The following is a 13656-nucleotide window of genomic DNA, read 5'->3' as shown; positions in this document are numbered from 1 at the left end:
TGGACCGATGCTAGTTTTACGGAATTGCTTGAATTGCTGAGTGATATTCTTCCCAAAGGGAATTCACTTCCGAAACGAATGTATGAGGCAAAAAAGATTTTGTGTCCGATGGGTTTGGAATATGAGAAGATACATGCGTGTCCTAATGACTGCATATTATTCAGAAATGATTATGAAGGGTTGAATAAGTGCCCTAAATGTGGGACTTCAAGATACAAAATGAAGAAAGATGATGGGGATTATAATGAGATGACCAAAGGTTCTCCTTTGAAGGTTCTGTGGTATCTTCCAATAATACCACGATTTAAGCGTCTATTTGCTAATGCCACAGATGCAAAGAACTTGAGATGGCATTTCGATGAGAAAATATGTGATGGAAAGCTTCGTCACCTGGTGGATTCTTCTCAATGGAAAACAATAGATCAAAAATTTCCTCAATTTGGTGGCGAGCCAAGAAACCTTCGGCTAGGGCTTTGTACGGATAGAATTAACCCGTATGGTAATCTTAGTAGCACACACAGTGCTTGGCCAGTGCTCCTCGTAATTTACAATTTGCCTCCTTGGTTATGTATGAAAAGAAAGTATATCATGCTATCTTTGATGATCTCGGGGCCAAAACAACCGGGAAACGATATCGATGTGTATTTGGCACCTTTGATTGAGGATCTGAAGACATTATGGGAGGAAGGTGTTGATGTGTTTGATGCATATAAACAAGAGACCTTCAATTTACGTGCCATGATCTTCACCACGATAAATGACTTTCCAGCATATGGAAATTTGTCAGGATACAGTGTTAAGGGACATAAAGCATGCCCGATATGCGAAGAAGGCACCCACTATATGCAACTTAAACATGGCAGGAAGACAGTATACCTTGATCACAGAAGGTTTCTTAGTCGGTATCACCCTTACCGTAGATTGAAAAAGGCATTTAATGGCTCACAAGAATATGAAATGGCTCCAAGACCATTAACTGGAGAAGAAGTTTATCAGCGGGTGGAGGGAATTAATGTGGTCTTTGGTAAGAAGAAGAAGAAGACTGTCGGTGAGAGGAATATATGGAAAAAAAGATCTATCTTTTTTTATCTCCCATATTGGCAGAGTCTTGATGTGAGGCATAGTCTAGATGTGATGCATGTGGAGAAGAATGTGTGTGAGAGTCTTGTTGGTACACTTTTACATATAAGTGGAAAGACTAAGGATGGAATCAATGCAAGACGTGACTTGGCCGAAATTGGAATAAGAAAACTCCTCCACCCACAAGAAAGAGAGGGTAAAAGGGCTTATTTACATCCAGCTGCGCACACATTATCAAAAGAAGAGAAAACAAGTTTCTGTGGTTTTATTAATAACCTTAAGGTGCCACAAGGTTATTCTTTAATTTGAACAAACTTGTTTCAATGCATGATTTGAAGATAACGGGGATGAAGTCTCATGATTGTCACGTGTTGATGCAACAATTACTTCCACTTGCTATTCGAGGCATTATGAAAACCGATGTGAGAAGTACTATTACAAGACTTTGTATGTTTTTTAGCGCTATTTGTAGCAAAGTCATTGATCCTGCTGAGTTAGATGAATTAGAAAATGAAGGTTAGATGAATTAGAAAATGAAGGTTATGTAATCCTCTCCCAATTGGAAATGCACTTTCCTCCCTCATTTTTTGATATTATGGTCCATTTGATAGCTCACCTTGTACGAGAGATAAGACTTTGCGGCCCTGTGTGTTTAAGGTGGATGTACCCATTTGAGAGATACATGAAAATTCTAAAAGGGTACTCTAAGAATCCTTATCGGCCTGAGGCATCAATTGTTGAGAGATATATAGCTGAAGAGGCAGTTGAGTTCTGCAATGCATATCTTGATAAGGTAAAGACAGTTGGACTTCCTCAATCTCGGCATGATCAGGGGAGAAGCAAGGGAACACGGGGTGTCATAGTGAGGTCTATGTCAAGAGATGTTGTAATGCAGGCACATCTATATATTTTAAACAACACGGATGAAGTTTTGCCTTACTTGAATGCTCACAAGAATATGTTGAAGAACTTGAATCCAAGAAAGAACGATATGCAACTAGCCAACGAGCATAACAAGTCATTTGCCGAGTGGTTCAAGCAACAAGTGTTAAAGGATGGTAATCCTTCTGAAACAATACAGAGACTAGCTGCAGGGCCTCGTTTTGAGGTTGTGTGTTGGGGCGGATATGACATAAATGGTTATTCATTTTATACAAAAACCCAAGATGATAAGAGTACCATGCAGAACAGTGGGGTGATGGTAGTAGCTGAAGCAATGCATTTTGCTAGTTCAAAAGATAGAAACCCAATGTTAGCGTCAATGTCCTATTATGGAGTAATAGAAGAGATATGGGAGGTTAGCTATACCAAATTTAAAGTTCCCGTCTTCAAATGTAAGTGGGTTAATAATAGTGCTGTGCAAGTTGATGAAGAATTTGGTTTTGTTTCAGTCGATCTTGAGAGGATTGGATATGGAGATGAGCCATTTATTTTGGCAAATCAAGCAAAACAAGTGTTTTATGTTACCGATCTAGCAAAAAAGAAATTATCTATTGTGCTCCAAGGTAAGAGGCAAGGAGTTGGTGGAGATGACAGTGACTCAGAGGTCAATCTTGACGAAATCCCGCCTTTCACAGTTACTCGACCTAAAATTACTGAATTAGATTTGGTAGATGATGACTATGCAGTTAGGGATGATCATTGTGAAGGAATTTGGGAGGATAATCGTTGTAAGACCTAAAATTTGTGATTTTTTTTTAAATATACTTGATGTTTTATACGGGACTTATTCTAATATTTATTGCTTGTTTGTTGAACAGGAAATGGATGGATCTAATCAACAGGGTTCTGGAGATGACAACTCCTTCCATAGAGCGAAAAGAGGTAGAGGGCCAACCCGTATGAAGAAGTTGGCCTTACGTGATGAGAACACACAGCCCCTGAGGATTGTAGTACACTTTGACGCTGATTTGAAACCTATAGGTCCTGAAGGGGCTAAATTTACTAGTTACGTGGGCTATCTCGCACGCAGTAAGGTTGGGATTGACATTCCTAATTGGAAGATGGTAGATAAAAACTTAAAACAAAAAATTTGGGAGGATATTTTGGTACGTTACAAATTCTTTTCTTAATTTATTAGTATTAATTATAATTGATTATTTGCTTATAACTCTATTGTATTATATTGCAGCTGACATTTGATATTCCCGCAACTGAAGAAATGAGAGACCGTTTGTATAAGCAACTCGATGACGGTGGAGGGATTTTAAATCCATGCTTACAAGAGAGTATCTTCGTGGAAAAAGAACGGGCGAGCATCCTCAAGAACGATACTCTTTTATTAGTGACGAGGCATGGGAGAGATTTGTGCAGCAACGTCAAGACCCTGCATTTCAGGTTTGGTTTCTTCAAACTTAGTTTTTTATCAATTTATATTATATTTAACTAAACTAACTTTGTTAATTTTTTATTGTCATAGGCACTAAGTAGGAAGAACAAGCAAATATCTGAGCTGAATGTGTACCCACATACCATGTCTCGTGCAGGGTATGGTGGGTTGGAAGAATCATGATGGAGGAGCGGCAAAAGAGTGCAGAAATGGCTGCTGCTTCAGATCCTACTGGAGTCATTCCACCTATCGACCGTCCTTCTCGCCAAGAAAAATGGAAGGCGGCGAGGATTAAAAAGGGTCAATATCTCACTCCAGAGGCTGCTATTGTTGCTGAGAAAATTGTAAGTAATATTAGCATTATGCTTCATTAATTGTTTTTTTAATTATGTTAAATTGAAATTGTTATTTTAATGTTACAGGATACACTTGAGGAGCAATTATCCCAAGGTACATTTGTTCCTCATGGGCGGATGGACATCTTGGCCACTGCCATTGGAAAGGCTGACCATCCCGGCAGAGTCAGAGGAGCCCCTAAAGGAATTGGCATCAAACAATTTTTTGGTCCTGGTTCTCGAAAAAGTACTGGATCATCCTCCGCTGACATGGTATCTAAAGAGGAACTCGATCAACGATTACAAGAAGAAACAGAAAGAGTTCGAGTTCAACTCAGTGAAGAACACAAGGCAGAGATGCAAAAGATGCGTGAGGAGTTTGATGCCAAGTTTGCAATGATGATGGGCACGACCGGATTCCAGATGCCTCGAGTGTCTGAGCCGTCACAGGTAATAAAGGTTCATTTCGTCAATTTAAACTTATATAATGTGCCTTAAGTAATTTCTTCTTATATTTCAGGGTTCACCTATGATGAAAAGTGGGAAGGGTAGTAATAATCAGACACAACAGCTGACATTATCTGACCCTGACCCTAGCCCTGACCCTGTCCAAGACAATGGAACACCGTGTTCTCTCTATGTCGACGTTAATGGAGATTCGACATTTCATGTTGCTAATGGCCGAGTATTCTCAGGCTCAACCATCCACGGGAAGAAAGTTCCAGTAGATCAATCGAGGGTGACAGTAGATAAAATCCGTAGCGGTCAAGGTGATACACCAATGCCCATCCCTACTGATGAGGTTCGCCTACTGGTTCAGGCTAAAGGAAATTTCATTCTGTGGCCAAAACGACTTATTGGAAAGCCTGCACCATCAAAGAAGGCGACATCAAAGAAGGCGACAACGAAGAAGACGGCAAGTAGCGCTTCAGAACCTGTCCTGCTGCCTCTTCCTGCTGATATAGGGGTTATGTATGGGAGTTTGGGCTTCTTCATAGCATGGTAACAAATATGGAAAACTCTCTTACTTATAATATGCCGTCGGGAATTGTGGGTTCAGATGTCACATACCAGTTCACTATTGACAAGAAGGACCTCATTCAGTTCCTGAACTTTGAGGAGTTAGATATAGTCTTTATGCAGCTGGCTATTTTGTAAGTTACAATAACTAAACTAATTTTTTATATTTTACTTATGCATATTCTAATATTTCTTATTTGAACAACAGGCATTTTGTTGGAGTCTGTAGGCAGGCAGGACTTGAGGACACATATGGCTTTATGTGTCCTAAAAGGTACAAAAAATAGCCAATACTATGGAAGCCAGGTCGATCTACATGATGACCGCAATGACTCAGTTGAAAAAGAAAATATATTTTGTACTTACGTGGAAAAGTAAGTATATTATTATATTTGAGATACACTTGTTATATATGTAGGATTATAATTAACATGGTTCGTATTTTAGTTATCATTGGACACTAATTGTTTGCGCCCCTTTTGATAACAAAGTCTACTGGTTCGATTCCCTCCGTGGAAGTCCAACCGAAGAAACCAGAGATGTCATTGACACGTTAGTTTTATGTCTATATATTTATTACATATAAAGTTTATAAAAATGTGTTCTAATGTTCTAATATTCATGTTCATAGGGCTTTTCACACTTTCAATTTTATGACCAGGCATCAAAATATGCAATCACCAACATGGTTTCTCCCACAAGTATGTTGTTTTGAGCTAAATATGTAGTTATAAATCTTTTCAATCATCAAATTAGATAATGCTTATAAATTTTTTATTTTTTTAGTATCGTTGTCAATCTGGGAAAGTTGAATGCGGATATTATGTCATCTGTTATATCAATGACATTATTGAGACAGAGGTAACTGAAAAATTGCATGAGGTAATTAAATATAACTTATGTTGCATGTAATTCTACTCATTTTTCCATGTTTTTAATCAAGTTGACTAATGAATCCATTTTTGATTTACAGGCATTCGAAAATGTTATGCCATATAGCATGGATGAGATCAACTTGATAAGAGACTCTTTGTCAACCACGTTGTTAGAAAATCTTTAAAATGTCAAGTACTAAGGTCTCTTAGCTTCCTCACGTAGTGGTTCATTTTTTGATTGTTAAACTATAGTTGATGTTCATATATGGTAATATTCAAATAGTTTTGTTGAGATAATGCTTGGTGTTCGTCTGGTAATCTTCAAATGGTGCTGCATAAATGTCTACCGATTTGGGTAGGGAGGTGGTAAAATATAAATAGACGAATGAAAAAAAAAAAAAACATTTAACGGCGGTTTTGTGGAAAACCGCCGTTAAATATAATTTCCACGGCAGTTCTATCTTAAAACCGTTGTGGAAAATAATTTACAACAGCGGTTTACTAATAAACCACCGTTAAAAAATTGATTTTCCATGGCGGTTTTAATATAGAACCGCCGTGGAAAGTTTATTTTCAACGACGGTTTTATGGAAAACCTCCGTTGAAAGTTAATTTTCCACGACGGTTAATAACCGCCGTGTTTTCTTATACTTTCAACATCGACTCTTTTTACTCCACCTCCAAAACCGCCGTTAAAAGCCTCAATTAACCGCCATTAAAAGCCATTTTTCTGGCAGTGACACCACTCCTTGCTTCCCTGGTCCATCGCTTAATAATGTATTGCTCAGGCATAATTCTCACATCATTTGACCAATACACCTTCAATGCATGACAACACAATATCCTAGTGGTCTCAAACATTCCACAAGAGCAAGATATTTCATGTGTATCAGGTTTAAACTCAATTCTTCATTCCCCTTCTTCATCAATCATGTGAGCAATGTATATGTATAATGGTCACTTTTCATCATGTTGAGTTAACATCACAGAGAATTAGAGATCCCATTGTGCTTGGAACATGTCAAATGCACTGGGGGTATAAGGTAGCACAAGTTGACGAAATATAGGCGTACTCTGATTGACCATCCTAGGAATTTTTGCATATCAACTTGAGTATATCCAAGATTTGCTTTGCCCCCAGCATATGTACTCATTAAATCAAATGTAGTCTTCTGTTGAAGTCCAAACTTTCTTACTAGCTCAATTCCATAAGCATCAACTTCTGATAAGTTTCTTTGAGATGCTAACAACTGTACAGTTTCTTGTGTGTGAAGGGGATGATTATGCTCTTCATCAAATTTAGTAATTTTATGCCTCTGATCAACAATAGATACTATCATTTTTGCCTTACAGTTAGTCCTTGTTTCTGCTTGGTACTTAGAAGAATATGTCTCCTATCTACCTTCTTTTCGAATACCCTCTTTGGAACACACATATCTACATGTAATAAGTGAACCATCTCTTCTATTTTTTGTACCATTATACTTTCTAGCCCCAAAACCAGTTCTTTTAGCATAATCTCGCCAAAATTTTCATGCTTCATCCCAGCTTCCAAACTCTTTTCCTATTTTTGGGTTTCAATTCATCCTCCATTGTAAAGTTCCTGTACACAACAAAATCCTTATATATTTAAAACATATCATAACTTCATTTTTTTAAAAATTAATAGAAAAACTAAAATAATAATTTCATTTTTTCACATTGAACTCTAAATATCATATATACACAAACACACATATGCATCAAAATGGATTGTTAGTGTATTAATCCATACGATTCAACATATCTGACAAATTCCTCCTCAGTGGACCACATAAATGGAATGTTCTACTTTAAAAAAAATGAATGTGTTTGTGAATTAAAATTGCACTAAATAAAAAACAATTCACAGGATTTTTTATGAACTGGGAAAAAAAACTTCACCTCTTTTGTCAGAATAAACTTCACCTCCAAATTAGTTTTCCCATATATATCTATTGTAATTAGACACCCAGAGCTTTTTGGCATATTCCAACATTCCAAATGGATGATCTGTTTCGGTGAGCAAATGGTGGTCCCTTCAATATATATATATATATATATATTGTAATTAGACACCCATTGCTTTTTGGCACATTCCAACATTCCAAATGGATGCTCTATTTCGGTGAGCACATGCATAGTGGTCCCTTCAATATATATATATATATATATATATATATATAATATCAGATTTGGTTTTACTTTTTAGGCAAGATTCAATAGGAAAAAAAACTACCCGTTCCTTCTTTCTTCGCCGAGTCCAACGTCTCTTCCTTCTCCCTCTTTAAGTCAAGCTTCTTGTAGTCCATCTCTGTTTTCTTTTTCTGGTATAGTAATAGCATCCAACTATCCTTCCATTCCTTCATCCTCCTCCATTATCTCCAACCAGTCTCTCCTGTCTGCCCTCTCTATTTCGACACAATCCATCTCCTCATTGGCTTTGGTTTGAGGTTAGCGGGAAATTTGGAATGGACGCGGGAATGAGAAATAGGGATGAAAAACAAAGAGTGAAATGGGCCAGTCTGTATCGTGTAGATTATAACGTCATCTTCATTTACGGAGACGACGTCGTTCCGCTAACGAGCACTCAGTGCTCAGCAGTGTGCTGAGCATCGAATGCGAACGCATCCCCCACTACCACTACCTCCCCCACCAATTTTATACACATTTCTTGGTTGGCGTTGCTGAGCTTTATGGTTAGCTTGGACTGCTTCTTTGGAGGATTTGTGTCCATTTATTTCTTCTTGCTTTGGATTATCTTCTACGGGAACAATGCAGCCCATAGGTGTACCTGATGAGTTGAACTTTATGATGGCCAATTAGTGTGGGATTACTTAAATAATGAATCCGAATTGGCGGAGTCCAAAAGTCGCCACTTAAAATTTAAATTGCTTATGATAGATCCAGATCGTTGAAACCTGAAAGTTCTTTATGTTACACTAGCATGTATGATATATACATATATATATATCCGATTTAAACTATAAACGTCAGCCCCAAATTTTAAATTCGTAGTGGATTGATCACATTAAAAAAAATGATTTTAGAAAGATTATATATTAATGTTGTTGACATATACTATCAATTATTCATGCACCCATCAACATCCACCGTACCACCTCCACGGCAACTTCTGCCTCCGCCGTAACTACTGCAACTTCCGTACATCCCAGAAGCTGCAGGACCGCCCGTCATGACGGTTATGCCACCGTTGCCTCCAGATTGATATCCGTGACGTGGTTGCAGACGACGGTGGTCATGGCCGCGCGGTTGAGGCTTCTTAGTTTCATGGGGCAGCTGGAGCCTTTGTTCCATCTTTTACTTCTCTGTCTTGTCAGCTCCCACGGAAAAACTACACCCCATGGCTTTATGTAATGAATTGAATGTTGGATGTGATTTGTTTCTAGTTTTATGTGTCTTTATATATAATGAATCCGATTAAACTCAAGAGTGGTTGACTTGAATACGTATATTCATAATTAATTTCCAAGAAAAATGATGGTAATAACTACTTCTATAACACTGTCCCCAAATTTCTACGCAATTAATACATGACAGTTCTTTATGCATTTTTATATACCACTCTCATCCTTATTATTTGTCACTTGTTGTAAGGGATTTTAGTCCTTTTTATTTGTCATTTATACCTTTTTTAATAATTCATATAAAATTTTATCCCTATTAATTATAGTAACGACGAAGAGAGAAGGAATAAGTGCGAGAAAATATATTAGTATTTAATGCTCTTTTTAATAAAGACAAAATTAAAAAATTTTATCTATTTATTACTCTCTTTGGTATATGAGAAACTCCAACAAGTGAAAAATAATGAAACCTAGAATAGTATAATATGAATTAATTAACCTCTTTAAGTATTTATCATATATACACAAGAAAAAAAATTAGTCAAAACTGAGTTAGTTAGAAATTGAATTTAGTTCTAAATATAAAATCTCAATCTATTTTGTCTTCATTATTTATCTATTTTGCCTCCAAACATTTCCTATGGCAGTAATTACAGATGCTGAGGAATTTGCATGAAAGGATATTTTAATACACATAATTAATTAGGGTATTTAAGAAAAGACAACATCTACTTATTACAAATAATCAACTTAATAAATACTACATCCGGTCCTAATTATAAGACATTATTTGTAATTTACAAATAAAATTTTATAGTTAGAACCGGGGGCAATACTTAATTTATTAAGAAATGTGGCTATTATTTTCTCGCACGATACGATACTCTTGTAATTTATTAAGAAATGTGGCTACATATTTAAATGTCAACATTAGCTTTTTAATTGTAAGGGACAATATTATTATGATTTTAAATTTTCAAGGCTACTTCATAAAGCCTTGTCTCGCTTTAACTCAGTCCTTCAACTTTTAACTCGCTTATGACTCAGTCCTTTTTATTTTTAGTTTTTTAAAAAATGATCCTTATCATCCATTAGTCATCCCAACTCGTCCTACATGGAAGAAAACGCTGTTAACGCCGTTAATAATTACTGATGTGGCTGCCTAGTCATACACACCTGGAATTCACATGAAACTGGTTGAAAAAAATGTTTTCAACTAGGGTAGGGCTTGCGAAGAAAAGAGAAGTAACCCCCATAAAGACGAGAAAAAAACGCACAAGTAAGGAGGGCTAGCGGCACGAAGAAGATGACCAGACCCGAAAAGAACAGGAAGACTAGAATAGACTAAATTGTGAAGAAGACAAAGAAACAATGTAGAGGCGACAAAGAAGATCAGATAAAAGAGTAACTTTTTACAGTTGCAGAGGGATATCGGTAAGGGAGAAAGGTGCAATTTGTAACAATACATCCATGCGCTCCATGTGCTTTAGTGGTCCCACTGTGTATTTGAATAATATGTGTTCTATATTTATCTTGTTTCTCGATTATGGCTGTTTTCAGTGGTCCCCATGCTCGTAGATGTCTGATTTGAATTCATGATAATATTTGATTAAATGAAATAAACAATATACTATGTTTCTGGAGATCATAGTGCTTGATTCATTGATTGACCGTACAACTGTGCAAAAATATTAAAATATTCAAATAACAACATTACATTGAACCGCATATCCATCAAAAATCCTAAACATATTTGGTTTTGCCTTCATAGTCATTGTCAGCATCATTATTAAGCTTTCATCAAACTATGTAAATGATACATGTTGAGTTTTTATTTCCAGGAAAATCTTTTTTTTTTAATGCAAAGTGACAAAGAGATTGGGAAGACCCATAAAGAATGTTAAAACATGCCTGTGCTTGATTCTCTCTTTTTGTCTTTTTAAGCTAATTAACCATGATTATTAATTGCTGTTTTTTTTCAGTGTGATATATATATGGATGCGTCAAATAGCTTGGGTAAGTGAGTACTTCCAATTAATATTAATATTACAATATAATTTGCGTGGTTTATGTGATGTCTAACCATATGATAAAATTAGGGGGTGATGGAGGGAGTAGTGATGAAGACAATGAGTTTACTGTTGAGGAAGATGATGATACTTTTTGTGAAGAAGATAACATGTCATTAGCTAATGTGGATTCCTTAATATTGACTGATGATGAAGTTGCAGGCTCTTTATCATCTAATCGCAAAACTGATTCATTAAAATCTATAGATGAATCTGATTTGGATTTGGAAGAGGGTGTTGTGACAAGTGGGTGCAAAAAGTATAATCCAGATGAGATGTGCAAAGACTATATCTTTGAACTTGGAATGGAGTTCACCTCAATTACTCAATTTAGGGAAGCTGTTCGGGAGTATTCACTTTTGAATGGGTATGAAACAATATACATTAAAAATGATAGTGTAAGGTGCTGTATAAAGTGTGTACGTTGTGATTGGTTAATATTTGTGAGTAAGGAGAGGGATTCCATGACATATCGTTTGAAGACTTATAATCCAAGACACACTTGTGGTGTGACTTTTAGTTCTAAGAATGTTTCATCTAAATGGGTGTCAGAAAAGATTAAAAATAGAATAAAGACAAATAAGAATATGAGTCTTGGAGATGTGATATCCACAATTAAAGAAGATTATATGGCAGATGTGTCAGTGCCTAAGGCTTATTGGGCACGAAGAAAGGCAAAACAAGCTATTGAAGGTGATTTTGTAGATGAGTATAAGAGACTATGGGATTACAACAACGAGGTCCTCTCAAAAAGTCCTGAAACTACATTCAAAATTTTGACAGATCGTCCCTTTATTGATAGAGCACCAAGATTCAAAAGATTATATCTTTGTTTGGATGCTGTCAAGATAGGATTTTTAGCAGCATGTAGACCAATCATTGGCTTAGATGGATGCTTTTTGAAGGGACCTTATGGTGGAATATTGCTGGTAGCAGTAGGACGTGATCCAAATGAGCAGTATTTTCCTTTAGCAATAGCTATTGTTGAAGGTGAAAATCGAGATTCATGGTCATGGTTTCTTGAGCATATTCTAAATGACATAGGAAGAACACAAAGATGGGTCTTTATTTCTGACCAACAGAAGGTAATTGATAGGCATTTATATTTCTTTTATCCATATGCATTTATGTCTTTTGTGGTTTTACAATATATTTTTTGTTGTTGTAGGGATTAATGCCAACATTTGAGTCACTTCTTCCTGAAGTTGAGCATCGCTTATGTGTTAGGCATTTATATGCCAACATTAAGAGTAGATATAGTGGTGGGTCTGTGATTAGAGATTTGGTGTTGCAAGCTGCGAAAGCAACATATGTCAATGGATGGAAGCAAAAAATGCATGAGTTGAAAAATAAATCTAAAGAGGCTCATGATCATTTGATGAAGTTCCCTCCACAATGTTGGACAAAATCTCATTTCAGTGAATATCCAAAGAGTGACATGATTATGAATAACATATCTGAATCATTTAATGGGAGGCTTTTAGAGGCTCGAGAACTTCCAATCATTAGTTTATTAGAATGGATTCGCACTTACATCATGACAAGATTTCAAGAGAATAGAAAGAAGGCAGAGAAATTTAGAAGTCATGGAAGCGTATGTCCGAATCCAAGACGGAGGTTGGACAAAGAAGTTAGTCAATCACGAAAGTGGGTTGCACGACAAGCAGGAGAATTTGAATTTGAGGTCTCGTGTTACTCGCACAAATTTTCAGTTGACCTTGCTACTAAGAGTTGTACTTGTAGATGGTGGGATTTAACTGGAATACCTTGCAGGTTTGTTATAAATTTTAGAGTTATGTTTGAATATTTGAATGCATGTAGTTATTAACACATTATTAATTCTTAATTGCAGGCATGCAGTTAGTTCAATTTACGCAAAAAGAAAAGACCCTCATGATTATGTTCATCCCTACTTGAAGATAGATGCTTATGTTGAGTGTTACTCTCCCGTGGTGAAGCCGATTAATGGACAAGAAATGTGGGAAGTAACAAATAAGGAGGAGATGGACCCTCCGTCCTATCATAAAAGACCAGGAAGACCTCCAAAATTAAGAAAAAGAGCACCTGATGAGCCTTCCCAACCTAATAAGATTCGAAGGACATCCTCAAGACTTCGTTGTTCTTACTGTAAAAACTATGGGCATAATAGAAGAACATGCAGTGCCAGTAGAAGTTCACAACAAGAGTCTACCAGTACAACACCTCCATCACAACCCTAATAAGAGAAGATCCTTTATATGCATATGTGGTCTAGGCCTTTTTGGAACCTTGTTAGATTTATTTGGAACTTCTTTTGATGTTTTTGGAAATATTGTGGATATGTTTGCAAAGTCTTAGATGTATTTGGAATTACTTTTTTGGGTAAAACATTAAGTATAACATTATGATCCATTTTGTATCTTTATAACAGATGAAATATAGAAGTAAGATAATTTGAAGAATGCAACTGATGGTGCTAATAATTAATTAGTTATCAGTATTTGATATGGAGAAGATCAGGTTCACCTCGGTAAAATGACAAGAAAATTCTTGTGCGGCTTTCATATGATATATGAGAAAATA

General features: G+C 36.3%; 1 protein-coding gene across 1 annotated transcript; it reads left to right on the top strand.

Moving 5' to 3' along the window:
- The first annotated feature begins 11111 nt into the window (after positions 1–11111).
- Positions 11112–13313, top strand: LOC114717620 (uncharacterized). Its single transcript, XM_028902828.1, has 3 exons — positions 11112–12179; positions 12263–12867; positions 12947–13313. The coding sequence occupies exons 1-3, from the start codon at positions 11112–11114 to the stop codon at positions 13311–13313; spliced, it is 2040 nt and encodes a 679-aa protein (XP_028758661.1).
- The last annotated feature ends 343 nt before the right edge of the window (positions 13314–13656 follow it).

This window comes from Neltuma alba, unplaced genomic scaffold (assembly GCF_004799145.2).
Source record: "Neltuma alba isolate B1F8T4 unplaced genomic scaffold, ASM479914v2 tig00011756_pilon, whole genome shotgun sequence".
NCBI lineage: Eukaryota > Viridiplantae > Streptophyta > Magnoliopsida > Fabales > Fabaceae > Neltuma > Neltuma alba.
The sequence above is the reverse complement of the archived record's forward strand: the minus strand, read 5'-3'. Positions and strand labels throughout refer to the sequence as shown.

Coding starts and splice junctions, on each gene's coding strand:
- LOC114717620 (XM_028902828.1), top strand. CDS start 11,112: ATGATAAAATTAGGGGGTGATGGAGGGAGTAGTGATGAAGACAATGAG. Junction 12,180..12,262: donor TTATTTCTGACCAACAGAAG/GTAATTGATAGG, acceptor TTGTTGTTGTAG/GGATTAATGCCAACATTTGA. Junction 12,868..12,946: donor TTAACTGGAATACCTTGCAG/GTTTGTTATAAA, acceptor TCTTAATTGCAG/GCATGCAGTTAGTTCAATTT.